Here is a 27,107-nt window from a genome sequence, read left to right as displayed (position 1 = left end):
TGAAAGCAATCGTAAGCCAACGGGACGGAGACAAACTTCTTCTTGACGCGATCCCAGGCAAAGTCATCGCTCGTCCTCGTCCTCGTCCTCGTTCTCGTCATCCTCCGGAAGACCCCAGGCGAGGTCGGCTGAGAACGACGTGCGGAACGATAAGTCCCCCAAACGTTCCACTTTCAACCCCGCAAAGACGCTGCACGTCTTTTTGTTTTGACTTTTATCTCTCTTCCTCTCTCTCTCTCTCTTTTTTTTTTAATTTTTTTTTATAATGTTTTTGAAAAGATCTTCCAACCCGCGCGAGTCGAGGGCTGGTGATGAGATTGCCCGAGTCGGTGTTCGTGTCGTCTCCACGAGCTCTCGCAAACGGTGGGCTGGCCATTTATGTGGGAAAGAGCGCGACGATGACGAGCTCTGCCGGTGCGGTCAAGCGAGTTGCGATCCTTTACCAGGCCCTGGATCCACCACTGATCAATGGCGTTCGCAAGCCTAAAAAACCGAGTGGTATGCGTTGAGAGCTTGCAAGACACCGGCTCTTTCTTGCCTTTCTTTCTTTCATTCATTTTTCCCCCTTTACGTTTTTTTCAAATTGTGTGTGTGTTTTTTTTTTTTCTCTTTCTCCGTGGCTGACGAAGCCCATGCAGGGTACAAGGACTCTGGCGCGGACATAGCGTACGTGTTCAAGCACGGCGGCGAAGTCGAGGTGGTGACGCCAAGCGCATCGCCGGACCCTGCCAGCGACGAGGACTGGTGCTTTCCCGACACCGAGGCCGGCATCGCGGACGCCGTCGGCAGGCGCGCGACCCATCTGTGGGCGAACACGATCGTATTTGCGCAGCATCCCTTGCAGACGTCGCCGGGGCTCGAGGCCGTCGCCGACGAGCTCCGCGTCGTCGGCCAGCCGCCCAGACTGGTGGACCTGTACGACGACAAGGACGTCGTCAACGAGATGTTGCGGTCCAAGGGCTTCGGCCTGCCGCGCGCGCAGCTTGTTCGGGACCCGGCCGAGCTCGAGCAGGCGGCGATGCTGACGCACCTGGCTCGGGGGCCGCTGGTCGCGAAGCCGGCGAGCTGTTCGCGCAGAGGTCCTCCGTTATCCTCGAGGAGTACCTCGCCGGCCAGGAGGCCACCGTGACGGTCATGCCGCCGACGGGCCCGCGGGGCCAGTACAGGGCGCTGCCCGTCGTCGAGCGCGTCAACCACGTGGACGGCATCGCGCCGTACAACGGCGTCGTGGCCGTCACACGGAACTCGCGCGTGGTGCCCGAGGACTCGGCCGCGTATCGCGACGACGCCAGCTACGCGGCGGTCCAGCGCGAGTGCGAGCGCGTCGCGGAGCTCCTCCACGCCACGGCGCCGATTCGGATCGACGTTCGCCGCGCCGAGCATGATCCCTCCTCGCCATTCATGTTGTTCGATGTGAATATGAAGCCGGCCCGTACAGCTTAGCCCCCTTCCCTTGCTCCATAGCGCGACGTTTTGAGAGCGCGCGCGCACGCCCGCGGGGCCGGAATGCTGACGACGCATCCAGAACATGACAGGACCTGGAAGGCCAGGCCGCGAGGACCAGGCAAGTCTAACGGCGCTTGCGGCCGAGGGCTTGGGCTGGGACTATGGGACGCTTCTCTCGCATGTGCTGGCGTCCAGCCGAACGCTGCGTGAGCTACGAAATGTCAGCGTTCGTGAGACGGGAGGTAGATTCTAGCAGAATCCACCTGTAAACATGCGGAACGGGTTGATCGGTCCTTAAGATTTTCGTTCTTTCTTTCTTTTTTGGCTATCATAGAAAGCGCAGCGAATTACGCCGCTCAAACTTTGCCATCATATTATTCTCCTTACATATTCTTCTCTAATGTTCAATCATGAGCTGGAGGTCGTTACGCAAGAAACCTTTCCCAATGCTACAAAAGGATACGTGCAAATGCCGAGCGTCTCACAACTCATCGGGGACCAGAAGGTTTCTCCTGAACTTGTTCGCAGTTTCGTACTGGGTAATCTCCAAGTTGCCAATATCGCACCAATTCTTCACGGGCTATCGACGATTGGTTAGCACAGAGTATATCTTCTATTGCATTCATTTGAGAAGGCACCGGACTTACCAGACAACTCAAATATTTGCACCAACCGCACTTGTCCTTCTGAGTGTAGAAATTGTTGATCAGAACGATAAAGACAACGACGACGAGCACGAGGGCACCTGCCCTGATAAGCCACCAAGCCCACCAAAGGGGCTTTCGGCCCTTGAAGAAGCCGACAGGCTGCTTGGCGAACGTCTTCAAACCCTGACCCTGCTTCTGCTCCTCCTCCTGCTCCAGGGTCCCATATTTGGGATCATCAAGGCCGATGCGTTCTCTTAGCGCGTCGGGCGAACGCAGCAAGGAGAGGCCAAGCGTGAGACCGACGAGAAAACCGCCGATGTGGGAGAAATTGTCTAGGCCTGGGAGCAGACCGAGCACGAAGGAGATGACCATGTCGAGGCCGATGAAGAGCAGCTCGCGGACGGGCGACGTGCGAGATTTCCACGAGTAGAGCAGGTCGAGCAGTGTGAGCGCAATGATGCCGAATAGGGAGCCGGAACAACCCGTGGACATGATTCCATTCGGTGCAAAGTTACCACCGAAGACGAAACCGAAGATACCTGCGGCGAAGTAGATGAGTACGAATCGGATGGTGCCAATCTGCAACTCCATGTCCCTGCCGAGGGTGAGCTGCAGCAGCATGTTGAAGCCGATGTGGATGATGCCGGCATGTAGGAATATAGGGGTGATGAAGCGGAACCATTGGTTGGGCATCGGCGTCTTGCCGTCCTTCTCCGTTAGATCCATGCCGAAGCCACATAGGTCCTGCAAGTGGCAATTTCCGTCGTTTGTGGTCGTGTTCGGGCACTGAAAGGGAATGTCCGGGCTCGAGGCGGGCGTGTATGTGACGGTGTTGGTGGCATTGTTCGTAATTTTCGCGTCGACGTTTTTCATACAAGGCACATACCTCGCGCCCATGTTGATGAGGACGTAAGGGGAAGGCCCGATCATGGGGTTGAAGGAGGGATGTAGCTCAATGGGCGAGCCCGTCAGGACGGAGTTCTTGACGATCTCGCCGACGAAGACGCCGGCCTGGATAAGGAACAATGTATAGCAGGCCCAGGTAATCTTGCCCGTGAACCAGCCTTGCTTCCTCCGCCTCCTTCTGTATCGTCTGTCGTCTGGCCGGATCGGGCCCTGTTCTGTTTCAAACGGGCGCAGCGCGGCACCGACGCCTCCATTCTTCCCGTAGTCTCTGCCTTGATTCTGGAGAGGTATGGCGTTGTTGTCGGCGAAGGGGTCATTGGAGGCGTAGGGTGACGCGTTGTCGCCGGGTCGGCCGTAGTACGGTGGGGAATGTTGTCCTGACCCCGGCTCAGGTTGTGTTGGAGGTGGATATGCTGGGTACTGGCGGTCGTCGAACGGACTCCCCCCTTGCGGAAGGTGCGAGTCCAACGGAGGCTTGTACGGTCTCGGCGACGACGTGGCGGGCACGGGAGGCAAAGGAGCGTTCGTCCTGCCGTACTCTGGCGTTATCGCGCCCGAACCATAGTATGCGGTATCGTGGTGCTGTGACGAAGGAGGGAAGGATGTGTAGTAGTCGTTTGCGGCCATGGAAGGTTTGGTGCTGCTCAGTGAGCGTGGTGCAGGCTAGGAAGCCAGCCTCAAACGTGGAGGGTTCTCACGGCGAGAATCTGACGAGGCTCGAAAGATCGTCTGTTTTTTCTAGACGGAGTACTGAGGCTGGACGGTCGTCAGAAGATCGAGAGGATAGAAAGGAAGGGTTGGTGGCCGTCGGTTTCGCCGTCACGGCTCGAGCGAGGAAGCAAAAAAAAGGCAAGCCAAAGCGAATGTCGAGGTGCTTGCGGGAGAGTGCGGGGGGGTTGGTGAACAGCAACGTTATGTATGCAACAAGAACAGAACGGACAGTGGAGCGGTTGCAACGAAGCCAAGAGAAGTGAATTGCGTGTGTCGTCGTCAGAAGGACTCAGCCAACGGGGACGCTCTCAGGCTGTGGCTGGACCCAGGGGACCGCGGGCGTGCGCACGACGGCTTATTAGGGCGCGACCGCAACGCAAACAGTCGGCCAGCAATCGCACCTCGTCTCTCGCCTTGGGACGTCCGAGTGGGCTGCGTCTGTCCTGCTTCGTGCCGTGCCGGGACGCGAGCGTTGTGTCGACTGGTTCGCCAGCACGACTTCGTTTCAAGCCGGGCCTGCGCGAGGCACATTCTCCTTCGCCATACAAGCAGGTTAGGCCCAGTGCAAGCGTCGTCGACTAGTCAGGTCTCCGCCGGCGCAGGGCTGGGCCGCGTTTCCAAAAATACGGGGCCTCCTGCATCGCCTCTCTCCCAAGAACGTTTTCTGTCCGCTGGCTTGGGGCGGAGCGAGCGATCTTGTCCACCACCAGCAAAGGCCTTGGTGAGCGTCGTCTGGATCCGCCTCACTCGCGGCCACGATCCCCATCGTTTCGCACTGCTCGTTCACCTCTGACGTCTTGTCCGCACTCACGAGCAGAAACCACGTGCTCCAATCCACGTTTGCGGCATTTGCAGCCACAAGTACGCAGAGGTCTGGACGAACGTTGCGTGAGCAGGTTGGATCACTTATCTGATCGAGCTTGCGGGGCGATGTAAGTTTAGCTTGTTTGGACCTAGTCCGGCAACCCATAATTATTTGCTACTCTTCGACAGTCGTATCCGTACATTTTCTTTCAGAATAAGTGCGCGGAGGCAGCTGTGTCGAAACTGAAAACCGCAACCACCCCCATAGTCTGTGTGTTGGGCTGCCTATCGCCGCCATGGCCGTGTGTTGGCCGTCCCAGCAGTCTCCTTCTCCTCCACCCACGCGTCTCTCCACTCTCTCGCCCTGGCATTCGCCCACCAGCAAGATCCCCCTCCGAACAGACGTCGACCCAAAAAAAAATTAGAAATGTCCCACACGCGATCAAGGGCGCGTCTCTCCGCCGGTCTCGCAAAGCCGAGCCTTTGTATTTCCTCCAATGCAGTGCAACTCGAGCCTTTGGGTATCGTAAATCAGTCATCGTAAAAACGCTTCATGTAAAACCATAGCGAAAGAATCTCCCAAAAAAAAAAAAAAATAACGAGAAAAACACCAGACATGTCCATGCGAGCAGCCCAGGGAAAGCGTTTCAGTGCGTGCGGCCTCTCTTTCCATCTCCTGCCCCGTCACAGCGTGCGCCTTGTGCCATTCCTCGCGACGCTGCCCAGCCGGCTCCCCATGTCGTTGTCCATCTTCAGCTCGGCCCATGCCTGCACCTGCGTCGCAACCGCCTTGCCGGCCAATTGTCTCCATCGCGTCCCAACGGCGGCCTCGATCCCAGAGAGCATCAAGCTGCTGGTCCACGTGATGGCCCAGACGACGGCGGCGAGCAGCAGCATGATCACGGCATAGAAGACGGTCTTTTCGCCCGTGTCCATGACGTACAAGCCGAAGGTGAGCTCGAAGCGGTAGTGCCAGAGGCGCACCAGGTCCCACACGGTCCTGGGCTGGCCGGACCTGCATTGGGACAGCTGCTTCGGCTTGAAGGATGTTTGTGGTCTTTGGTGAGAGAGCATGTGGTGGCGCTGGGAGAGCTGGAAGTCCATTGCTGCGACTGGGATCCGGGCAGGTACGTGACGACGACGGGTTTGTCCTCGGTGGCTGGCAGCTTTCTCGCACGCGAGCGGGTCGCGTGTGGGAAGCAAAGAAGAATGTGCGAAGAGGACTTGACGCGGCGTAAAAGCAAATGGGTGGTAGGACAGAGGAGGACGAGAGGAAGACGGCGCTGCTGCGTTCGCGGCGACTGTCGAGCAAATGCAATGATAATCACAGCCAACCCAGGCCGCCGACCTGGCAACCTTTTTATGAATGCCCTCAAGCTTTCACCACGGAATTGTCGGAACCATGATGCAACGGCTTTTTCAGCTCGTCTATACTCTACCCGGAAAGCACTTTACCCCTTTCGAGGACTAGTCCATGGGCCTCCCTTGGGCGCCAGCGCCAACTATACCCTTTCGTGAGCGTCAAAATTGCATGACAGTGATCAGAGTCATCTGCGCTGGCACGCTGCAGATCTTGCTCCCAGCTCCCAACCCGACGATGAGAGTCCTGGCCGTGATGACACATCCGAGTATGCCGGTCGACAACACTCTGGTTGGTCCATGGCCGGGACGCCATCGGGCTGCCAGCACTGCCGTTGACCTTTGGGCAGGGGCTGTCGTGCCGCGATCGCTTTGCTGGCCGCGAATTTGTGTCGTTTCTGACTGGTGGAGCTCCGTCGCCTGACTAAATCATCATTCTTGTTCAAGGCTGCATTCTTGATATCCAGCCTTGTTTTTTTGGTGTCCTCCCCCCAACCAAGGACATGCAAGTGCTTCTGGACAGTGTGAGGGCCAGGATACATTGCTTGCTTTTCAGCAACGCAACATCGGAGCTTGTCTCCTGCCGTTCATTTTCCCCTCTGTGAGTCTGACTCTTCAGCCCAAGCTTAAAGTCAAACCCCATTACTTCGAACCGAGTGCGCAGCTGTGTGAAGTACGACCTGTTCGTTTTCTCGGTGCCAGCACGCTGTCGGAGTCACCGACTACATGCCCATCTGTCCATTGACGTACCCATTTCATCGGCTCGATGCTGCTTGTATCGGCCAGCCCGCCACAAGCACACAAGCGTCATTTCAGCAAAGCTTGGTCAGCATCCGGCTGTCTGAACCTAAAATAAGTGGTCCCTCTCCACTCTTGCTCCGAGTCACGCAACCGAAACGAAGAATTTGTGAATGACGATCAATTCTCGATTTTGGATAACCGCAATCGACAGTCAGCTATCTGTGTATACTATCACTCTTCTAGCTCTACACGAACCGAGAAATTTAATTTTACTCGAAATGTTAACTACTCGCATCGGAGGGCCAGCACATAGATGCACTTTCAGATCATCGTGCTAACGGTGACTTGCTCGCGTTTCTCCCAACCGGTGGGAACGGTGCTCTTAAACTTGACGTAGCCTACCTCATACCCGTCGTCTTCGGCCTTCAAATCAGGATGCGCGGCAATGGTATGACTGAGGAAACCACCGCTAAACTCATCTAGTGTCTGTCCGAACTTCCGGCTATGCTTAATGGCGCATTTTGAGCTCCTCTCCACGTGTTCAATGAGCGCGTGATGACTTTTGAACCTAGAAGAACGAAGTTTGTAACCGTACTTTTCATGTAAAAGAGCAGCTCGAACTTACACCTTGAAGCACAAAGGGCAGCGAATCTTTTTGAGCATATGTTCTTTGTCGATGTGTCTGTGACAATCTAGCGAAACCTCGAACAACTTCTCGCAGTTTGGAAAGGGGCAGCGGTGTTTCTCGATGAGAGGATCCCAGAAGCGATTGGGGTCATAGTCCGGGTGTGCTGGGTTCCAAAACTGAAAGGTGAGGATGTTTGAGCTGCGCCCTTCGTTGTAGATGACCCTCTGCTTCTCCTGCCACTCATTGGCAACGGGAGAGGCTTTCGTGGCTGCTAAGAGCTTCATGCTTCCGTCAGTTGCCTTACGTGATCCAACTTCTGTCGTACCACTGATGTTTTCTTTGATGCTAAGATTGCTCACGGCAGAATGTAGGGCAGGCCATGTCTGTTGTTCCAACGGCATCGAAGGCTTGATCACAGGAACATCTGGCAGAAGAACCTCCTCATCCCACGTTATATCGTCGTCTTTGATATCCAGGAGACTAACACCACCTTCCTTTGCGTGGTCACATGCTGCGTCTATGAAGCTGTACATATCCTTGCTTAAAATCTCACTGAGAAGCGATGGGTCTTGTAAGAGTTTGTTAACCATAGTCTTGTGCTGGCGAAATCCCTTGAATTCAGTTGCGGATATTTTTTTGCAGTGGCCTTCCTCAAGATGATACACGAGCCCTGCAGCACGTGGGAATGTCTCCTCGCAGCCGGGACATTTAATTCCCTGGTCGATGGGGTGCACCTTGTCAAGGGTTAGCTAACTATAATTGCTTTCATTCAAAGAAAAAAGTCCATCTTCGGTAAAGCACGTTTGCAATGTAGCTTACTTGCAGAGTATGTCGTTGGCGGGCGCTCTCAGTGTGGCTTTCGGCACCACAAAACTTGCAGAAGTACTTGTGGAATTTGAGCTCTCCATAGTCCTTGCCGAACTTCTCCCGGTTACTCCAGAAAATGCCCTGGTCCTTCTCGCGCTGGTACTGTTTTCGCGTTTTTCTGTAGATATCCATGCCACTCATTTGGCTCTTGTGTGCCGTTGCCGTGCTCCAGTCCTTGAAGTCGATGTCACAAATGTGACAATATTCGTGGTGCGTCGCGTACTTTTTATGTTTCTTCATCTCTTTTGAGGTTTCGAAGTACTCGTTGCAATTCTCAAACGTGCATTTGATCTTCTTAGAAGCAGCCATTTTTTCATTGTCGATGAACGGTTGCCATAACTTTGGCTTCTGATCGCGCGTAAATATGTTCATTTAGCGTCATCCCACTGCTCCTTCCTGCTGCGGCTAACACGGGATAGAGTCGGTAACAGAAAGAGTAAGATCGATGGGACGAGCAGTAAGATCTTGGGCAACAACTGAACTATGGTCACGCCCACAGGTTCAGATCTCGAACAGGACAGAATTTGTGTTGGCTTGTCCGTGATAGACCTAAGATTTCGAAACTCCTCAACTCACGGCATATCGTTGTCCAGTTTCTAACCACTGTGCCTGACACGTTGGCCTTTACAAGTTGGCCTTTGTCTCAGCGAGCACACAACCTCGATCATACTTGTGCACTAGGATGTCTCGGTCGATCCAGCCCTTTTCCAGCCACACCCCCGGCTTGAATCCGCCCGACAACGAGTTGACTGGAATGAATTTCAGCATTGAATGACAATGAAAAGTTTGACATGTTGAGTGAGCTTGATATTCACGGAGCAAATTCGAACAGCGCACGCAGGTAGAAATCATTAAGAAAGCTAGCAAGACGTCGAGGTTCATGATCAGCACATGGAAGAGAAAGGGAGACACATTGGCGAGAAATAATCTGAGCATAGAATTCAGAAATGTACGTCAAGATATCGTTCACGTAGAAGCACGCACTTGACGTCTTTCCTTAGCACACTATACAGAATTCTTCAAACTTAGGTGGCCAGTAGCGGCAGAATTGATAGACTGCTCCCCAATTAATCGTGTCCATTGAACGAAAACAAATTTGACGTCCCCACGACCTAAAATATGAGCTCAATCTTCGAGAAGAAGGTCACTGCTGTGTTCTCAAAAAAGTGCTGCGAACTTAGAATGGAGGTTTGCCTAAACCGAGCAAGATCACGTGCTCATGAGTCGCGATGCCGCGTAGCGGCCCAGTTGTGAGCCGTGCGCCGGACACGGTCACGTAAACCGCGCGATTACGCGCTTTCTAAGGTGGAGCTGACCTTATGCTGTTCCTCGTCAAACACAACAACGCCGATACTCGTGCAGAGACTCTGTGGTAGCATACTTTCAACATGCCCGGAGTCGTGCCGAGAACGCCTGCGAAGCGTGTGCTTGCTGAAACCACCAACACGGCCCACAACATCAAGGCATCGCCACACGAAGCGAAGAAGCGAAAGCTCGATTCGCCCAAGAAGTTCCGCAAACCAGTTGGCCCCAACGGCACCCTAGGTTCTAGTCAGCCAAAGTCTCAATTTGAAGAAGAGGTCCTTGAGAAGCTTACCCAGAACATTGATGGCCTCAAAAAGAACAACCAGGAAAAAGACCAGCAATGGGCGCGGCCTTCCTTAGCTGACTTCAACGAGAACACCGACAATCTGATCTTCCAGCAGATTGAGATTGAAGAAGGCACGCTCCATGGCGGGAAGGCTGCGCTTAAGCTCTTTGGCGTCACAGAGGTGGGCGATCAGCATAACTCTCGAAGCAACCATGACTGATCTCAATTCATAGAACGGCCACTCTGTGCTCCTGCATGTCACTGGCTTCCAGCACTACCTCTACGTCGCTGCACCAACAGGCTTCACACAACATGATTGCCAGCCGTTCAAGGCCCTTCTGGAGACTACTCTTGCCCAGCACTCGGCAACCATCGCCTCCGTACAGCTTGCAATGCGCGAGAACATGTATGGCTTCCAGGGAAACCAGAAGTCACCGTACATCAAGATCACCGTGACGGATCCGAAGTACATTAACCGCCTCCGTACAGCAATCGAGCGCGGAGATGCGAATTACAAGGGACTGTGGAAAAATGCCGATCACGGAATCCTTACTTTTGACAACATTCAGTATAAATTGCGCTTTATGACGGATTGTAAAGTATGGGATATATGGAAAGCCATCAAGAGAAGCTGCTAAATTTTTGTCTAGATCTCCGGCATGTCATGGGTTGAGGCGCCTGCAACAAAATATCAGATGATCCCAGACCGTGACCGACACTCAAATTGCCAGATTGAAGCCCACATTCATTATCGAGACCTGATTGCGCATCAAGCAGAAGGTGAATGGGCTAAGATGGCTCCTCTTCGCATCCTTTCCTTCGATATCGAATGTGCTGGCCGCAAAGGTATTTTCCCGGAAGCGAGTGTCGACCCTGTCATCCAAATCGCCAACGTAGTCACCAAAGTGGGTGAAGACACGCCATTTGTCCGGAATGTCTTCTGCATGGACACATGCAGTCACATCGTAAACACTCAGATCTTCGAATTCGACCGTGAAGAGAAGATGCTCATGGCCTGGCGAGATTTTCTAGAGCAGGTTGATCCGGATATTATCATCGGCTACAACATTGCCAACTTCGATTTCGTATACCTGCTGGACCGAGCCAAGCATCTCAAGGTCAGTCAGTTTCCGTACTGGACACGACTGAAGAACGTCGTGTCGGCGCATAAGGATACAAGTTTCTCCAGCAAGCAGATGGGTAACCGTGATTCGAAAGCTACCAATACAAATGGACGACTGCAATTGGACCTTCTTCAGCTCATACAGCGTGACTATCAGCTGCGTAGTTATACACTAAACGCGGTATCCGCGCATTTCCTGAACGAGCAGAAAGAAGATGTGCACCACACTATGATCACGGAGCTGTACAACGGTGATGCAAACTCCCGACGCCGTCTTGCTATCTACTGCTTGAAGGATGCTTACCTACCCCAACGCCTGATGGACAAACTAATGTGTCTAGTCAACTACACCGAAATGGCGAGAGTCACAGGCGTGCCTTTTGATTTCCTGCTTTCCAAAGGTCAGCAAGTCAAATTCTTGCAACAGTTGTATCGGAAATGCCTAGAACAACAACTGGTCATACCTAATTTGCCGTCTGAAAGCTCTAGTGAGCAGTATGAAGGAGCTACTGTCATTGAACCAACTAGGGGATACTACGACGCGCCGATTGCCACGTTGGATTTTGCATCTCTATATCCGAGTATCATGCAAGCGCATAATCTGTGTTACACTACCTTGTTGAACAAGTCGTATGTTGAGAAACATGGACTAAAGAAGGACGAGGACTACATTGTTACCCCCAATGGCGACTTATTCGCAACTGCCAAAGTTCGTAAAGGACTGCTATCTCAGATTCTAGAGGAGTTGCTATCTGCACGTAAGAAAGCGAAGAAAGAAATGGCTACTGAAACGAACGCTTTCAAGAAAGCTGTTTTGAACGGTAGACAGCTTGCTTTGAAGATCAGTGCAAATTCCGTATACGGTCTGACTGGTGCCACTGTCGGCAAGTTGCCGTGCCTTGCCATTGCGAGTTCAACTACATCCTATGGACGACAGATGATAGAAAAGACAAAGTCCGAAGTTGAGGCGAGGTATACCATTGCGAACGGATATTCTCATGATGCCCAAGTCATATACGGTGACACTGACTCTGTCATGGTAAAATTTGGCACTACTGAGCTTGCTGAAGCCATGAGACTTGGAGAGGAGGCTGCAGAATACGTCTCTTCCAAGTTTATTAAGCCAATCAAGCTCGAATTTGAGAAGGTCTATTTCCCGTACCTGCTCATCAATAAGAAGCGGTACGCTGGGCTCTACTGGACAAAGCCCGACAAGTGGGACAAGATGGATACCAAAGGCATTGAAACCGTTCGGCGAGACAATTGTCGCCTTGTCCAGACAGTCATTGAAACCAGTCTTCGCATGTTGCTGATCGACCGGGATGTGCAGGGTGCACAAGAGTTTGTGAAAGAGACTATTGCTGACTTGCTTCAAAACAAGATCGATATGTCTAATCTTGTGATCACAAAAGCACTCACGAAGGATGACTACGCTGCCAAACAAGCCCATGTCGAACTTGCTGCACGCATGAAGAAGCGTGACGCCGGCTCTGCACCCGCTCTAGGCGATCGTGTTGCCTATGTCATCGTGAAAGGAGCGGGTGGTAGCAAGAACTACGAAAAATCGGAGGATCCTATCTATGTACTCGAGAATAACATTCCTATCGACACAAAGTACTATCTGGACAATCAGCTGTCCAAGCCTTTGACACGTATCTTCGAGCCTATCCTAGGCGAGAAGAAAGCAGCCTCGCTTCTCACTGGCGAGCACACCCGCACAATCTCTGTAGCTGCTCCAACTATGGGAGGGCTCATGAAGTTCGCAAAAAAGACGCAAACGTGCCTCGGATGCAAAAAGCCACTCACTAGTGAAGAAGAGAAAGATGGCGCGGTGTGCGCAAATGATCGTCCGCGCTTCGCGGAGCTATACCAGAAGACATTAGGGAAGGTCTCTGAACTGGAAGTTAGGTTTGCAAGGCTGTGGACGCAATGTCAACGTTGCCAGGGCAGCATGCATAACAATGTTATTTGCTCGAGTAGAGATTGTCCCATCTTCTACATGCGGATGAAAGCTAAAAAGGATGTGGAAGACGCAGGAAAGGAGCTTGCGAGGTTCGACAAGGACATTGCAGCGTGGTGATCTAATGAAGGACCGCACGGATACGGCTTCTTCGGCATTTACACGGCGTTAGGAATGTCTGCATATGATCGCGACGGATGTTGCTCTGTTGTTCGAAAATGCGCATTGGAATTGAATGAAAAAAAAAATTGCGATTGTTTGCTAAACGTTCCCAGTGCTTTGTACGGCCGTTCTAGTCTGCTTGAGATCTCAACAATCCGACTAGTCTTTGTTATCCTTCGTGATGAGTTTCCGCACTACAGCCAACACCTGAGAGTGTAGTGCTGGTGCTGCAGCTATGTTTCCAAAGTTATTTTCACATCTCCTACCGGCACCAAAATCGATTTTCTTGCCATATATATCGGTTACCTTGCCACCTACTTCTTCGTATATCAAATGTCCGCCTGCATGATCCCACACTGCAGTGCGGTGCGATGGCTTCTGCGGTATGCGAATCCACAAATCATGACCCCCAACCGCTAGTGCAATGTACTTCATTTGCGTGCTCCAGATTTCAGTTCCTGGCCAGTCTATGCCCAGGTGTTCGGCTATTTCACGATGCTTCTCCGCGTTCATGGACGTCGAAGCGACGCAGTCGACAAGCTCGGGTTTCTTTTCAGCTGGGTGGACTATAGCCGGAGCTGGACGAGCCGGTTGCAACCCAGCAGACGATAAAGGCCGCAAAGTTGCACCTTGACCCTTGACTGCCGAGACGAGATATCCATTCCCATTGCGGGGGACAGTCGTCTCGCTGATTTTGGAGGTTTCCAGGCACAGCTTTGGACAGCCTAGAACGCCAACTTTCTGTTCGCCATGGACCACTAAACACAAACAGACGGCATACTGCTGGCTCTTCATGAAAGTTTTAGTTCCGTCGATAGGATCGAGAACCCATATGCGGTCCTGTCCACCGGAACCACAGCCAAGGTCGATGATGTCCAACATTGCCTCCAGTGAGCTAGGCTTCGCAAGTAATTTTTCGCTATCGGCGTCCTCCAGGGCTACTTCCGTGATCATTTGCCAAACTTTTTGCGCCAGCTCTGCGTCTTCACGCAAGAATGAAGCTGATTCCTCCGCAACGAATTTGTCTCCGGGAAAAGCGGCATGGAGAGCGCTTATGATAAGAGCCTGAGCACCCAGGTCGCCAATGGTGACGGGCGTATTGTCCGGCTTATCAAGAGCATCATCTTTGCTAAAGGACGAAAGAACCTTTAAGGTGAAGAGAGTTGCCCTCTGCACGGCAAGCTCGGCAAGCCTGAGCTCTTTCTCGTACATTTATGCTGTCGTGAGGTTTGAAAGCGAACGGGAGGCGCGACTTTTTTTTGGACTGCCAACTCCGTCTTCAATCTGACCGAGTCGAACGCTGTCGCTCCGCGTGTTTGTTTGGAATGAGATTCTGGACCTAGCGAACCGGCTTGCCATTTACGTAATGGCTCCGTTAAAAAGGCGTGACCAGCTCAGCATTCAAACATATTGTCTAGTAGTAGTAGTCGTAGTCGTCTGTGTCCTTGTCGTGTTTCGGAGCGATGGGAACAACCCTGTTCAAAGAAAGAAAAGTCCGGTTGAAAACGTGGAGGAGTGCTGAATGAATGTCTGAGGAGCGATTTTATTCCCGTTTCTTCAACCGCTCTTATGCCTGTCATTTTAGCCTTTGTGAGCCAGAAATACTTCCGGTATTGCCAATTCGATCGACGGGTACCTTTCTTCCTAAGGTCAAAGCAGATCTGGCCTAACTATACACGGAAATGTTGGTCCTTCAGCCAAATCGATCGCAGAGACCTCATTTCGTCCTCAGCATGGTCCGTTACACAACCTAAATCTCCCAGCGTGAAGATTATCGCCCCCGCGTAGACTTTTTCGTTACCAGATTTAGGTGTCTATTCGGTTGGAGTATCGCTTATTCTCCAGTTTTAGTTCTGATCTTAAAGCTCCAGTTCGTATACATGATCCAACAAACTCATGGAAGCTTCAACATTACAAGACTTTGTCTACCTGTCACGTGAATACAGGCTCCGGAATAGCCAAGTAATTTTTTTAATTTGATCTTAAGCTGCATGTTTCAAATCATTTTAATTTTTTATAAGTCAAGGAGGGGCATTTAATGATGAAAAAGTCAAAGCTATGAGTACTCTAAAGACAAGACATATATTCCTACGTTCAATTAACGTCGCTCTTGAAAGGCCGAATTTACCAGAGTAGGAACAAAGTGATATGGGGTTATGACCGCGAGACAAAGTTTCCCTAAACTCGGGTCAGGTCGCAGATTCACCTGAAGAAGGCAGATTTGATGGAAACCCGACTAGCTCTGATATCGGAACTGATGCTAAAGTGTTTAGATCACGACCGTTTCCACGCCACATTCGACCGTGGGAATTCAAGGTTTTAATTTCCTCTATTTTTCCGCAAAGTTGGAGGATTTGAATGATGCTTGAGGACCAAAGCAAGTCGATCAAATAAATGCACGAACAACTGCAAGATTTTGGAATTTTCGCCCTGGAGCCGCATTCGTTCTGGATAGGAATGATAAAGGATGGTTCAGCAAGGCGAGATAGTTCAACACGGACTTGAGCATGGTCTCGAAGTGTACTCCCAAGAACTGACGATCGAATACACCAATTATTTCAATTTGCCCTGCGTCCTCATTGGTCTAGTTTTTGCTCATTGGTGTCTTCCCAATTGCGACGTGTCAAAAAGATACTTGAACGTGAATCAATTGGCGATCTGAGAAGGAATGCGGGGTTCTCTCTGTGATAAAGAGCAATCCTAACCTTGAGATTAAAGCTCTCCGAGTTTTTGGAGATGTAGATGCACGACCGTCTCCAAGGCCGTCGTGAATGTTGTTTAAAAGTTTACAACACGAAGTGGGCTTGAGTGTACTTCCGACATTTTGAACGCATCCATTTATTTCTCGTCTCGAACACTACGGATGCGACGGAAAAGGAGTTAGACATTGCAGAAACGATGACGCTTCCGTACCCAAGGTTGTAAAAAGCAATAGAGCCTTTGGATTTTCAGAGCTAACATTTGTGCTCAAGCAGGATAGTATCTTCCGCTCCATTCAAGGCTGTTGTTGGACCCGACAGGTCCGCATTCACTGTACACTCAGCTCTTCTTGCTAGTCAGTCAGAGGCCTTAAATAGGCTGGTTTACGGACCGATGGCAGAAGGCCAAAACGAGTGTGTAGATTTCAAAGACGTAACGAATGCTACATTCCTTCGTTTCTGCGAATACATGTACACAGGGGACTACAGTTGTGATGTTCTTATTCCCTCTCGGACTGCATCATCAAATATGCATAAAAAGCATATTGAAGATAAAAAAACAGAAATAAAGCCTTCCAGCCTGTCAATACATGGTCAGGAGAGGAAGAGGGGGTGATAGAGACTTACCAATATGAATGGCACGATTTTACATCATCCCGGATAAACAGAAGCAAGAAAATCTCCTATCGCGATGGGAGCACTCAAATGACGATCAAAACAAAGAAGACTAAGGCTTGGGAAGCTTTCGAAAGTCGCAGTCTCCCCACACCTTCTTTCGATGTGAACCAGACTCCTGACGCACAGCACGAAGACGATCCGACGCCAGTCGAAATGCAACATGCGCAGCTCTACGTTCTGGCCGACAAATATGACATAGAGAAGTTGCGCATTCTCTCTCTCTCGAAACTGCATTCAGTGCTGAAATCTCGAGGATTGTATACCGAAGATGTTGACGTTGTCGTCGAACTGTTGGAATACGCTTTCGATAACACACCGGACCGAGAAGGTGACATGGATCCGCTTCGATCGCTGGTCAGCGAATACGCCGCGTGCGTCGTAGAGGACCTGTCAAAAAATGCTAAATTTGACGCTCTTGTCAGGGCCAACGGTGATATCGGATGTGCTCTGTTACGGCATACTGTTCAAAGACTGGATTGACGGCTTTTAAGCTAGTGCTGCTGGCTGTCTCGAGGAGTGGATCAAGAAGGGAAAATCGCATTCGAATGGACAAGACGAAACTTTGAACTTGGGGGCAAGATAGATGCATCGGCCAGTGGAAACAGGTCGGCATCGGGTGTGAAGTTTGACGCCGAAACTTGTTGGTTATGCACTCTCTTTTGCAATGATCTCCAGCACTTTCATGTATTCGTTGACGTCTTTAGCGCCTTCCAATGTAAGATCCCTCTTCCTACCTTCAAATACAATATGGGGCACAGAGTCGATGCCATTACCCGCCTGTTCCCTGATCAGCATCTTGACGTCCATCAGGCCTTCGCTCTCGTCTTCCAACACCTGCCGCGCTTCATCTTCGCCGATCCCCGCATCTGTACAGGCTTTCATTAGCGTCTCGTGGCTCGAGGGGTGCTTCTCTTCCTCGAAATACTGCTTGTACAGACTGTCGACGATCATATCGGCGGTAGCGAGGCCGCGGCGTTCTTGAAAGCACTGTATGACACGGTGCGCGTTCAGTGTGTTGGCGACTACACCTCCGAACTTGAAGTTGATTCCACACGCGACCCCGTATGCGCTCATGAGGGTCGTGTACATCCGCATCTTCTCCTCTGAATCGCCGTAGCGCGACTTCTTGTACCACGCGAATTTGTCCTCGCCCTCTTGCGAAGCCTCCGGATACAGCTGGTAGGGCATGAACTTTACCTTGAATGTGCAGGGAGAGGATGGATTGGCTTCGCGATATTGCGACAGAGCGTGGTCGAGGCGCCGTTTGGCGAGGTAGGTCCACGGACAGATGGTGTCGAGGGTGAAGGAGATTGTTGATTCGTACGTCATGACGTGCTACGACCAGTGAATGATAGGGAAATTCAAAATTTAGAAAAGAGAAACTTGGAATATGAGAACTGGGCAAATAAAAGAGGCCGTTGCCGGACGGATGAAGTCGAGAGATGACTGCAGAGGCAATAAATTATCCATTGCTCCGATCCTATTGCGGGGAAGCTTCGAAATCTGTGAGCGTAGTTCTATGTACAAGGTAACAAGTCTGTCACAGTACAGCCGATCCGCCGCGTAGTGGCCGCGCGAGCGATCCAATGTTTCACCTAAGTGGAATCATAAATTCGAAGAAGTTGAAAGCGCTGCAACACTTTCGGAAGTGTGCGTACAACGTAGTTCTAAGGTGGATGAGCGACAGTCGCGCATGGTGCCTTGCTGCCTTGAGAACATCAGCCACCGCAGCTACGAGCACCGCAGCGCACAGATGGCACATGTGACTTTCACGCCTTGTCTCCAACGCAACAATAGAAAAAAAAAAGCCGGATGAGCGTTTTGAACGTGTTGGTTCTTGCATAGAATGAGTTGTAGCAGCCATGAGTCCCACTTCTGTGTCCGCATTCGCCGCGACGCAGCTGCGGCTTCTGGACGCTGAACTGCAAGCCGAGCTCGCCGAGACGAACTTGCTCGTCTCTCAGACCGCTCCTAACGTTCTCCAGCGCGCTGGCCTGGCTATACTGAACCTGGCCGTCGCATCCCAGCGCACTGGTCTAGGCGGCAAAACCGTGTTGGATCTTGAGCTCGACCCCGCCGTGGGCGGAGGTGATATTCCCGAGCATGGGATCCGGGTTGGTGACATCGTCAGTGTGGCGGATCAGCCGTCCGGGTCGGCAAAGAAGCGCGAGAAGGCTGAGATGAAAAGCAAGGGGGTTGAAGGCGTTGTTTTGAAGGTAACGAGGACCACCGTGAGCGTGGCGCTGGACAAGGACGACGTGGACGTGCCGGGGGGGAAGCTTTGGCTGTATGTTGACACGATCCTGACGCCAAGAAGCGGATGGCTGTAGAGAGTGAGAACTGATGTGTACAACGTAGTGTCAAGCTGGCGAATGATATCACATACAAGCGCATGAACCAGACCATGACGCGCATGCAGAAGATGAGCGAGGGCGAGACATCACCCTTTATGCGTGTGCTGTTTGGACAGTCGTCGCCTTCTCCCGTTCCCAAGGATCTCGACGACCCGGAGCACGGCCTTGACAAGCTGGAATGGTTTGACCCGACGCTCAACGACAGCCAGAAGGAAGCCGTCAAGTTCGCGCTGTTGTCGCGCGAGGTGGCCTTGATCCACGGCCCGCCGGGCACGGGTAAGACGCACACGCTCATCGAGCTCATCCTGCAGCTTCTCAAGCGGAACCTGCGCCTGCTGGTGTGCGGCCCGTCCAACATCTCGGTAGACAACATCGTGGAGCGCCTGGCGCCGCACAAGGTGCCCATAGTGCGGCTGGGCCACCCCGCGCGCCTGCTGCCGTCGGTGCTGAACCACTCGCTCGACGTGCTGACGCGCACGTCGGACGCGGCCGCTATCGTGCAGGACATCCGGCAAGAGATGGACGCGAAGCAGGCCTCGATCCGCAAGACGCGGTCGGCGCGCGAGCGGCGCGAGATCTACGCCGACCTGCGCGAGTTGCGTCGGGACTTCCGCGAGCGCGAGCGCAGGTGCGTCGACAGCCTCGTGCGCGGCTCCAAGGTCGTCCTGGCCACGCTGCACGGCGCCGGGGGGTTCCACGTCAAGGACGAGCGGTTCGACGTGGTCATCATCGACGAGGCGAGCCAGGCGCTGGAGGCGCAGTGCTGGGTGGCGCTGGTCGGAGCCAGCAAGGTTGTACTCGCCGGCGACCACCTGCAGCTGCCTCCTACAATCAAATCGTTGAATCAGAAGCCGGCGCACGAGAAGGGCAAGGGGAAAGCGAAGAGGGATGTGCAGTCGGACGCCGAGGCTGGCCTGGACACGACGCTGGAGACGACGCTGTTCGATCGGCTGCTGGAGCTGCTCGGACCCGGCATCAAGAGGATGCTGACGACGCAGTACCGCATGCACGAGCGCATCATGCGCTTCCCATCCGACGAACTGTACGAGGGTAAGCTGGTGGCAGCTGATGCGGTGCGGTCTCGGCTGCTGAAGGACCTGCCCTACGGCGTAGACGACACAGACGAGACGCGTGAGCCGCTGGTGTTCTGGGACACGCAGGGCGGGGACTTCCCGGAGCGAGCGGAGGACGACGAGGGCGGCGGCAAGAGGGGCATCCTGGGCGACAGCAAGAGCAACGAGAATGAGGCCTGGCTCGTTAAGCTGCATGTGGGGCGGCTGGTGGCGGCTGGTGTCCGGGAGGACGACATCGCAGTCATCACGCCGTACAACGCGCAACTTGCGCTGATCTCCCGCCTGCTGCGGGACACGCACCCGGGCGTCGAACTGGGCAGCGTGGATGGGTTCCAGGGCCGGGAGAAGGAGGCGGTAGTGGTCAGCCTGGTGCGCAGTGGCGGCGACGTCGGCTTCCTAGGCGAGAAGCGCAGGCTGAACGTGGCCATGACACGGGCGCGAAGACACTTGTGCGTCGTGGGCGATGGAGAGACGCTGGCAAGGGCGGGCGGGCCGTTCCTGAAGCGGTGGATCGGCTTTTTGGAGGAGAGTGCGGAAGTGAGGTTTGCTACGTTGGAGGACGTTATCGACGCCTCACGGTGACTGGGCTTGCAGGGGTCTCCTCGAGGGCGAAGAGACGACGATGGCGGAAATGATGGCAGCTGTAACAGCAGCGGCAGTCCTCTTCTCATGGAGCTCCTCATTGTGAGCTGCTGGAACAACACGTCGACTACCGGCGGACCCGTCTGCGAGACCCCGGGGCATGAGGGGGTGGCACAAGAGGAAAACCTACATGGGTGAGGCTGATGACAAGGCTGGCCAATCGGAAGAGGGGAAATTTAGCGGGGCCGAGCTAGAGTGTGGCGTTTGGCGCGCGGCCGAGCCTGGCCCAATCTGGGGCGGTTCTTTTGCGTGCGCAGCCGTGATGAGATCAACTGCGGAGTGACGCTACGATTCCTTGATCCGCACGCAACCACCACACGCAATAAAAAGCAAAGAAAAGAAAAATAGAAGGTTGGGTTCCCGGTTCTTGCTCGCGCTCTCTGTGAGCTGGTCGCTGGGGACGCCGCGGGCTGCACGTGTGTATGTGGCACGTCTGCGTGCATCTGTGTTTGTGTACGCATGTACATGTGTGTCTGTGTGGGTGTTGTTTACGCCGATGTTTACGCCGCTTGTTTTTCCTCGCTTCCATGTTTGCTCTGCGGCCCTACGACCAGGCAACGGGGGGGACGACGCGAAACAATCGATGGCGCGCAAGACAAGTCCGAAAAGAAACAAGTGGCCGCTTGCTGCTTGGGTCGCGTCTTTTTGGAGGCCTAGGCAAGGGCCAATGCAAGTCCTGAATTCTTGTTTCCGACGTTTGTTTTAGTATGTTTTTCTTTCGTCTCGCGGCTGGTTGTCGGAGCAGCGCCGTGCCAGCGCGAGAATCATTGGCTACGAAGCGTGCTTGCCGGATCGTCCGTGTTCCCCGTCCGGGCCAGTTGGCTCAGGCACGTCGCCCTTCAACGGGCTGTCTCTGGCTGGACAGCAGAGAAGGTCCACGCCCGGTGCGGACACGCGCAGGTTCGCTTGCATGGGGACGTCTTGAAGGGCTGGATGGCGACGAGCAGACTCCATGGCGACACAGTCTTTTCTGGTTGGCTGCACGCACGTGCGGAGAGACGCATGGCTGGCTGGTGATGCTGGAGACAGAGGGAGAGAAGAAGAGGAAGGCGGACGAGCAGACACACGACGACGACGACGACGATGACGACGCGGATGATGCGTGGTGGTGCGTCCGGGCTAGGCAAAGTCGAGCAGCGCGGGAGCATGGGCAGGTCCGGCCAAAGCGCCGCGAGCCCGCCGTCGATCGGCCACTGACAGCCAGTCGCAGCAGCAGCTGCAGCTCCTGCCCCGTCGGGTCCCCCAAAGTCACTGCGCTGCTCCTCTCGCGCCGTGCTGCGTACCTGAGCCGTCAACAAACATCCCGAACCCCCGTGCATATCAACAACTGCGTCCACCCGCATACAAACACACACACGCGTCCGGACGGCCTCGACACACTCGTGGAGCTCTCAATTGCTCTTTCGTCACCGTCTTCCGTCGTCACCGTCGTGTGCTTGCGGGCGATTCTTCTGTGTCTGACCGCCGCACTTCGGGCTCTGCTGTCGCTCCTCACTCTGCTTTCCCGCTCGGCTTTTCTTTGTTTCTGCTGGCACCGAGCTGCTCTGCTTCTTCCTCCGCTTCTTCACCGTGCACCGACTTTTCAATCTCAATCACAGGCCTTCGTCGTGCATGTGGCTGTGAGCGACGCGCTTGGAATCCCCTTTCTTTTCTTGCGTCCTGCATCGCTTTGATTGCGAAGACCTTCAGGCCGTATCATCCGCCGTCAGCCTGCTCCCTATCGCAATGGACGCAAAGGTGAGTCGCATCATTCCACAACATCTGCACAGTCTGACACGATCTCGTCCATCTTCGTCTACCGTCGTCCGTGGACGGCCCCTTCATCTGTACAGATCAACACTCAATCATCTTGCTATTGTGTCCCTCTGCCCTTTGAACTCACAAGCAGCGCTCCCTATCGCTCCCCGGCATATTTCGTCACTGACATGTTTGCGACCAGCCTCAGAGACTTCGCGCTGCACCGCGCTTGCGTGACGAGAACGCACTTCCAACCAGCATGGTCACTTCGAAAACACTGTACCACAACCGGACAAAGTCGACTCCCGCGCTTTCCTCGCTGCTCAAGAACCCCGTCAAGACGAACGCCAGCGTGCTCGGCGGTGCGACTACCAACACAAACAGCTTCGGGCTGAATGTAAACACAAATTCAAACTCGACTTTGTCCAATGCCAGACAACGCAGCGCGTTTGCCGACGTGAGCAACACGCGACTTGGCTCCCGCTCGATCACCGTCAAGGACGACATGTCGATTGTCAAAGATGGTCATGCTGCGCCAATGGGCAAGACTTTCTCGACTCTGCAGCCGCTTAAGGAGGTCCCGGATGCCAATGTCGTTCCTCATGCCAACAAGCAGCCAGCCCTCCTGCGGCCGGCTCAGCGACCACTCAACGCTGCACAGTCACGACAGGTGTCTGCTCCCCAAGCCAACCATGCCGGGAACGACGAAAATGTCGTTGCGCCGGGTGTGCAGAAGAGTGCCTTCGAGCCTATCGAGCACAGGAGCAGCGACCCAGACCAATTGCTGAAGAACCTCAACCGCAAGCGCACCACCATCTTCCGAGAGGCACAGCCAGCTGCTGAGCAGGAAAACCAGGGTGCGTTGCTGAAGGAGCCTGTGAAGCCTCTGGTTACGTCGAACGCTCTTGTGCATCAGGTCCTGGACGCGTCCAGGGACAAGAAGCTGCCTGCCATTCCTGAGCCTGTCGTCCCGACCGTGCAGGCACTGCTCCCTGCTATCGAGCAAGCGCGAGATGAACGCGTCAACTTCGAGCAGGAGGTCAAGGACTTTTCACGCGAATTGATTGAGTCGATAGAGCAGACGTTTGCACGCGCCGAGGAGCACATCGCGCCTTCCCATGACAATGAAGTGGATCGGCCTGAGCCCGAGAAGTCACTGCCAATGCCGGTGCTGCCCTCAAGGTCGTCATCACAAGACACCATACCCCAGGTGGAGCCCGCCTCGCGAACGAGCGACCAGGAGGTATATCAGCTTGCCCTGGAGACGCAGCTGCCACCCGTCGACTCGGTCCTTGATAGTTCGAAGCTCCCCTTGTCAGCCCACTCAGACTATCCCGAGTACCTCGACGAGGAAGAGGACGACGAGGAGGAATACTACGATGCGGAAGGATACACCACCGCGCGTTCAATACGCTCGCGTGGTGACAACACTACCGGTGGTCTCACTACCATTATCGAGCCACGCGTGACGCAAAGGGTGCTAAAGGAGCTCGAGGCAGCACGAGACTACGTGCTGGCCACACGAACCGAGGATGACATTGAGGATGAGGCATGGGACACGTCCATGGTGGCTGAGTATGGCGACGATATCTTTGAGTACATGCGCAAGCTGGAGGTATGCCACGTGTTAAAAAAAAAACCCCTCCATATCCCCGTCGTTTCAATACAATAACGAAACGCTGGCTGACCCTTGTCGAACAGAGCAAAATGCGCCCAAACGAACACTACATGGACAACCAGAATGAGATTCAGTGGTCGATGCGCTCCGTGTTGATGGATTGGATGGTCCAGGTGCATGCTCGCTTTGGTCTTTTGCCAGAGACGCTATTCTTGGCGGTAAACTACATTGACCGTTTCCTAAGCTGTAAGGTTGTTTCTCTGGGTAAACTGCAGCTTGTCGGCGCGACTGCTCTGTTCGTGGCCGCCAAGTACGAGGAAATCAACTGCCCATCCGTGCAGGAAATTGTGTACATGGTCGACAACGCGTACACCGTCGACGAGATCCTCAAAGCTGAGCGTTTCATGCTCTCCATGCTGCAATTTGAGCTTGGCTGGCCGGGTCCGATGAGCTTTCTACGCCGCATCAGCAAGGCGGATGAGTATGACCTTGACACACGCACCATGGCAAAGTACTTCCTTGAGGTCATGATTATGGATGAAAGGTTTGTCGCGTGCCCGCCTTCGTTTGCGTCGGCGGGCGCGCACTGCTTGTCTCGCCTTGTGCTAGACAAAGGCGATTGGGTAAGTTGAATGTCTTATCCCCGTTCCTCCCACTCCCCATACTCTCCCTGAGAGCCAATTCAATTCGTAGTACCGAGTGAGCAAGTAGCCAGTAGTAAGTGAAGAGGGCTGACGAAGCAACGCAAAAGACTTTGGCGCACACGTACTACTCGCAGTACACGTACTGGCAACTGCACGACCTGCTTGCTAAGCTGGTCGAGTGCTGCCAGCAGCCGCGCAAGCACCACCAGGCCGTCTTCGAAAAGTACCGCGAGAAGAAGTACAAGCGCTGCTCCGTTACTGCCGAGGAGAAGTTAACCAGCCCGTCTTTCAAACTTCCGCCGAAAAACGCTGGTAGAGAGTCCGCCGGCACAATTACGAGCAATTGGCAGAACGCCTTGTGGAAACGTTTCTAAGCCCGGCCATCTTCTTTAGCCCTGCCTGATCACAACTCCAGACTCTCAAGCTTCTGACTCATCCGTCGTCCGAACGACCGCGATTTATTCATATCTATTTTCTATGTTGTTCTTCTTTTCTTTGCGTTTCGGCGCGCATTTTCGGAGCGGGCGTCTTTGTTCTCTTGCAGGTCATCCATTGCCTCTTTCGATTTTTAGCTGGCGTATGGCACGATCGGAGCTGCGAAATATCATAACTGACTTTCATCTGGAACAAGAGCATCGGCGTTTAGGCGTGCTTTGTTACAGCCACTGTCCTTAGACACCGACGCGTGGGAAACATCTTCGGCAGGCAACTTTGCGATGCCCGCCCTTTTCTGCTTCTTTCTTCACTGGCAACTACTGCTTTCACGACCCGACACGAAGGTTACGAAACAAAGAAAGAAAACAAGTTTGCTACACACTACATATGTTACAACTGGAAACAGACCTGGCACTGCTGCTACGTCCAGGTCGACCTAATATCTTCATGAGCAGGAAGGCTGGGGTGGGCATAAAAACAGATGTTTCCATCCTATCGAGCCTTCCTCCTCATCGACATATCTTTTTCTTTCATTTTCTTCCCCCTTTCTCTTCGAAGGCCCCCTTATAGACGGACTTATACCCCATGGAAGTGTTTGCTCCAGACGGGTGCACGGAGGCAGGTATCGAGTTAGAACCGCAGCTTTAAATGTCCTTGTCTCCTTCTTTATATGAAGTCCAAAAAAGAACGGAATATTGATATACATATATATTTTTTGTTTTCAAAAGATGGGGAAACATTACTTTTTTTTTCCCATCCTTCGATCATCATTGATGCTTCAACTCGACTTTGTGGAAGCAGCAAACTTTGCAGGAGAGGCGATGGGTGAGAAAGAAGATCAGGCGATAGAATGAAAGAGGTTGTGTTTGAATTGATGGACGGATGGAGTAATTGAAGGGGCGGGCTTGCTGTGTCTCGATACTGCGGTCTGTATCTGCCCGTGCTATTGTGGGAGCAAGTCTGTAATCACGGCCAAAATGGTAGCTTTTGTTCTGAACCTCGCCCTCGCCAAAACATCTTACTTTTTTTTCATGCTCGTTCTTCATGCCACACGTGATTTGGAAATCTTTCGACTACAATCTGCCTAGGATTTTATTTCTTATTTTGGACGTCGATCGTCGATGGCTACTCATGTTGTCGTTTTCTCTCTCCCATCACAAGCTACATCCTTTGCACGCGTACCACCGAACCAAAAGAGGACCCAGTTCTGTTTCATGAGGGTACTGCCTGTTCAGTCGTACTTGTTCCGGGATGCAAGCTCGTCACCTAGCAGTATGTACGCGCTCGTCACACTCTCAAACCAGACGCGACACTTCCGATCTGCATCGCTCAACGGCCAGATCCACCCATACGTTGTGCCCTTCGCCACTCAAAAGCCATCCCTTCCTTCCCACCCTCCCACAGCCGTCATGCTTCGTGGACGAAGGAAAAAAAGATCTCTCCCCGCCCTCCTTGCAGGTGCTGCAGGAATGGGAGTTTGAGTTAGAGGGCTTATGCCTGTCGGGGGGAGATCAGCACGACGGAGTCGCCGCGGACGAAGAGCATCTCGCTTTGCTTTACGGTTGGCTGTTCGCGTTGTTGCGTTAGTGACCTTCTTTTCCTTTTCTTATGTTTGAATCATTTCGGTATGAGATTTGCGTCATTGTCTGGGTGTGCGTCTACATCGAGGCCCGCGTCTGCGTCTGCGAGCTTCTATCCAGCGAGCAGCGGCTGGGCGGGGGAAGGATGGTTAAGGGAAGGTAAGATCTAGTTGAGACGTAATTTCTTTCGCACCTTCAGCGCAGCCTCCTCCTCCTCATCTTCTTGTGCGTATATTGTCTCCGTCACGTCGCCGAGCACAAGGTTGCAGTGTGAGTCGTATGCCTGGAAAGGGCCGCGGGGAGGGCCAGAGTGTCAGCAGACGCATTCTTGACGTCAGGCATAGGCTGCCACCGATTCCATCCTGCATGCCAGCAAATTGTCCAACCCAAGGGCATGCAGCTCAAGACGGTGAAAGGGCAAGGAATGGGAGGTTGTGATTAAGTGAACACGTACGTGCAGTCTGCCCTGCAGCTCGCGGTCGCCGCGCAGCTTGACGACGACAATCTCGTCCAGACACAGACGCACCAGATCGAGCGGCTCATTGGCCGGTGCATCGTCCTCGGCCATGGTCGCGGGGGTGGTGGAGTACTCGTACAGGGTGTACGGCGTGGGTATGTGGGCGCAAAGAATGTGCTTCCCGGTGGTTCAACGTCGACCTGGTTTGCTTTTCAGGAGTGGAGCGCGCTAGTGGCGAAAGCAAG

General features: G+C 53.4%; 13 protein-coding genes across 13 annotated transcripts; 6 read left to right on the top strand and 7 right to left on the bottom strand.

Annotated features, from left to right (window-relative positions):
- Positions 1–398: 398 nt before the first annotated feature.
- On the top strand, positions 399–1,129 carry PV09_05365 (uncharacterized protein; the record flags this gene model as incomplete). Its single annotated transcript, XM_016358862.1, has 2 exons — positions 399–498; positions 639–1,129. The coding sequence occupies 2 exons, from the start codon at positions 399–401 to the stop codon at positions 1,127–1,129; spliced, it is 591 nt and encodes a 196-aa protein (XP_016213481.1).
- Positions 1,130–1,134: 5 nt separating this feature from the next.
- Positions 1,135–1,801, top strand: PV09_05364 (uncharacterized protein; the record flags this gene model as incomplete). The annotated part of the gene is made up of 2 exons (XM_016358861.1): positions 1,135–1,413; positions 1,526–1,801. 2 exons carry the CDS (start codon positions 1,135–1,137, stop codon positions 1,697–1,699), a joined length of 453 nt encoding a protein of 150 aa, XP_016213480.1. The 3' UTR covers positions 1,700–1,801.
- PV09_05363 (uncharacterized protein) lies at positions 1,259–4,023 on the bottom strand. Its single transcript, XM_016358860.1, has 2 exons — positions 2,094–4,023; positions 1,259–2,026 (listed from the first exon to the last, which is right to left on the bottom strand). Exons 1-2 carry the CDS (start codon positions 3,624–3,626, stop codon positions 1,928–1,930), a joined length of 1,632 nt encoding a protein of 543 aa, XP_016213479.1. The 5' UTR covers positions 3,627–4,023; the 3' UTR covers positions 1,259–1,927.
- Positions 4,024–4,592: 569 nt separating this feature from the next.
- On the bottom strand, positions 4,593–5,113 carry PV09_05362 (uncharacterized protein). The gene has a single exon (XM_016358859.1). The coding sequence runs from the start codon at positions 5,051–5,053 to the stop codon at positions 4,724–4,726; it is 330 nt and encodes a 109-aa protein (XP_016213478.1). The 5' UTR covers positions 5,054–5,113; the 3' UTR covers positions 4,593–4,723.
- Positions 5,096–5,842, bottom strand: PV09_05361 (uncharacterized protein). Its single transcript, XM_016358858.1, has one exon. The coding sequence runs from the start codon at positions 5,616–5,618 to the stop codon at positions 5,199–5,201; it is 420 nt and encodes a 139-aa protein (XP_016213477.1). The 5' UTR covers positions 5,619–5,842; the 3' UTR covers positions 5,096–5,198.
- Positions 5,843–6,838: 996 nt separating this feature from the next.
- PV09_05360 (uncharacterized protein) lies at positions 6,839–8,431 on the bottom strand. Its single transcript, XM_016358857.1, has 3 exons — positions 8,062–8,431; positions 7,240–7,976; positions 6,839–7,182 (listed from the first exon to the last, which is right to left on the bottom strand). The coding sequence occupies exons 1-3, from the start codon at positions 8,416–8,418 to the stop codon at positions 6,936–6,938; spliced, it is 1,341 nt and encodes a 446-aa protein (XP_016213476.1). The 5' UTR covers positions 8,419–8,431; the 3' UTR covers positions 6,839–6,935.
- Positions 8,432–9,437: 1,006 nt separating this feature from the next.
- On the top strand, positions 9,438–13,102 carry PV09_05359 (uncharacterized protein). The gene is made up of 3 exons (XM_016358856.1): positions 9,438–9,881; positions 9,934–10,299; positions 10,351–13,102. Exons 1-3 carry the CDS (start codon positions 9,498–9,500, stop codon positions 12,901–12,903), a joined length of 3,303 nt encoding a protein of 1,100 aa, XP_016213475.1. The 5' UTR covers positions 9,438–9,497; the 3' UTR covers positions 12,904–13,102.
- PV09_05358 (3'(2'),5'-bisphosphate nucleotidase) lies at positions 13,015–14,366 on the bottom strand. Its single transcript, XM_016358855.1, has one exon. The coding sequence runs from the start codon at positions 14,155–14,157 to the stop codon at positions 13,105–13,107; it is 1,053 nt and encodes a 350-aa protein (XP_016213474.1). The 5' UTR covers positions 14,158–14,366; the 3' UTR covers positions 13,015–13,104.
- Positions 14,367–16,038: 1,672 nt separating this feature from the next.
- PV09_05357 (uncharacterized protein) lies at positions 16,039–16,802 on the top strand (the record flags this gene model as incomplete). The annotated part of the gene is made up of 2 exons (XM_016358854.1): positions 16,039–16,135; positions 16,216–16,802. The coding sequence occupies 2 exons, from the start codon at positions 16,039–16,041 to the stop codon at positions 16,800–16,802; spliced, it is 684 nt and encodes a 227-aa protein (XP_016213473.1).
- Positions 16,721–17,816, bottom strand: PV09_05356 (uncharacterized protein). The gene has a single exon (XM_016358853.1). The coding sequence runs from the start codon at positions 17,649–17,651 to the stop codon at positions 16,968–16,970; it is 684 nt and encodes a 227-aa protein (XP_016213472.1). The 5' UTR covers positions 17,652–17,816; the 3' UTR covers positions 16,721–16,967.
- A 281-nt stretch (positions 17,817–18,097) lies between these two features.
- On the top strand, positions 18,098–21,112 carry PV09_05355 (uncharacterized protein). The gene is made up of 2 exons (XM_016358852.1): positions 18,098–18,609; positions 18,681–21,112. Exons 1-2 carry the CDS (start codon positions 18,185–18,187, stop codon positions 20,329–20,331), a joined length of 2,076 nt encoding a protein of 691 aa, XP_016213471.1. The 5' UTR covers positions 18,098–18,184; the 3' UTR covers positions 20,332–21,112.
- Positions 21,113–21,681: 569 nt separating this feature from the next.
- Positions 21,682–25,836, top strand: PV09_05354 (uncharacterized protein). Its single transcript, XM_016358851.1, has 4 exons — positions 21,682–22,128; positions 22,331–23,743; positions 23,830–24,369; positions 24,498–25,836. The coding sequence occupies exons 1-4, from the start codon at positions 22,117–22,119 to the stop codon at positions 24,762–24,764; spliced, it is 2,232 nt and encodes a 743-aa protein (XP_016213470.1). The 5' UTR covers positions 21,682–22,116; the 3' UTR covers positions 24,765–25,836.
- On the bottom strand, positions 25,705–27,057 carry PV09_05353 (uncharacterized protein). The gene is made up of 3 exons (XM_016358850.1): positions 26,860–27,057; positions 26,599–26,688; positions 25,705–26,391 (listed from the first exon to the last, which is right to left on the bottom strand). The coding sequence occupies exons 1-3, from the start codon at positions 26,971–26,973 to the stop codon at positions 26,317–26,319; spliced, it is 279 nt and encodes a 92-aa protein (XP_016213469.1). The 5' UTR covers positions 26,974–27,057; the 3' UTR covers positions 25,705–26,316.
- Between the last annotated feature and the right edge of the window lie 50 nt (positions 27,058–27,107).

This window comes from Verruconis gallopava, assembly GCF_000836295.1.
Source record: "Verruconis gallopava strain CBS 43764 unplaced genomic scaffold supercont1.16, whole genome shotgun sequence".
Taxonomy (NCBI): domain Eukaryota; kingdom Fungi; phylum Ascomycota; class Dothideomycetes; order Venturiales; family Sympoventuriaceae; genus Verruconis; species Verruconis gallopava.
Note: the sequence above shows the minus strand (reverse complement) of the source record. Positions and strands in the feature narration are given on the sequence as shown.

Bases quoted from the DNA above. Each gene is read 5' to 3' on its own strand.
- PV09_05360 (XM_016358857.1), bottom strand. From the start codon at position 8,418: ATGGCTGCTTCTAAGAAGATCAAATGCACGTTTGAGAATTGCAACGAG. The intron at 7,977-8,061 runs GTAAGCTACATT...ACCCTTGACAAG, and splicing joins GCCAACGACATACTCTGCAA to GTGCACCCCATCGACCAGGG. The intron at 7,183-7,239 runs GTAAGTTCGAGC...TCGTTCTTCTAG, and splicing joins TGCCCTTTGTGCTTCAAGGT to GTTCAAAAGTCATCACGCGC.
- PV09_05355 (XM_016358852.1), top strand. From the start codon at position 18,185: ATGAGTCCCACTTCTGTGTCCGCATTCGCCGCGACGCAGCTGCGGCTT. The intron at 18,610-18,680 runs GTATGTTGACAC...TGTACAACGTAG, and splicing joins CCGGGGGGGAAGCTTTGGCT to TGTCAAGCTGGCGAATGATA.
- PV09_05362 (XM_016358859.1), bottom strand. From the start codon at position 5,053: ATGACTGATTTACGATACCCAAAGGCTCGAGTTGCACTGCATTGGAGG.
- PV09_05363 (XM_016358860.1), bottom strand. From the start codon at position 3,626: ATGGCCGCAAACGACTACTACACATCCTTCCCTCCTTCGTCACAGCAC. The intron at 2,027-2,093 runs GTAAGTCCGGTG...AATCGTCGATAG, and splicing joins GCAAATATTTGAGTTGTCTG to CCCGTGAAGAATTGGTGCGA.
- PV09_05353 (XM_016358850.1), bottom strand. From the start codon at position 26,973: ATGGCCGAGGACGATGCACCGGCCAATGAGCCGCTCGATCTGGTGCGT. The intron at 26,689-26,859 runs GTACGTGTTCAC...GGCCCTTTCCAG, and splicing joins AGCTGCAGGGCAGACTGCAC to GCATACGACTCACACTGCAA. The intron at 26,392-26,598 runs GTGCGAAAGAAA...CAACGCGAACAG, and splicing joins AGGAGGAGGCTGCGCTGAAG to CCAACCGTAAAGCAAAGCGA.
- PV09_05358 (XM_016358855.1), bottom strand. From the start codon at position 14,157: ATGTACGAGAAAGAGCTCAGGCTTGCCGAGCTTGCCGTGCAGAGGGCA.
- PV09_05356 (XM_016358853.1), bottom strand. From the start codon at position 17,651: ATGACGTACGAATCAACAATCTCCTTCACCCTCGACACCATCTGTCCG.
- PV09_05359 (XM_016358856.1), top strand. From the start codon at position 9,498: ATGCCCGGAGTCGTGCCGAGAACGCCTGCGAAGCGTGTGCTTGCTGAA. The intron at 9,882-9,933 runs GTGGGCGATCAG...CTCAATTCATAG, and splicing joins AGCTCTTTGGCGTCACAGAG to AACGGCCACTCTGTGCTCCT. The intron at 10,300-10,350 runs GTATGGGATATA...ATTTTTGTCTAG, and splicing joins GCTTTATGACGGATTGTAAA to ATCTCCGGCATGTCATGGGT.
- PV09_05354 (XM_016358851.1), top strand. The intron at 23,744-23,829 runs GTATGCCACGTG...CTTGTCGAACAG, and splicing joins AGTACATGCGCAAGCTGGAG to AGCAAAATGCGCCCAAACGA. The intron at 24,370-24,497 runs GTAAGTTGAATG...GCAACGCAAAAG, and splicing joins TGCTAGACAAAGGCGATTGG to ACTTTGGCGCACACGTACTA.
- PV09_05361 (XM_016358858.1), bottom strand. From the start codon at position 5,618: ATGGACTTCCAGCTCTCCCAGCGCCACCACATGCTCTCTCACCAAAGA.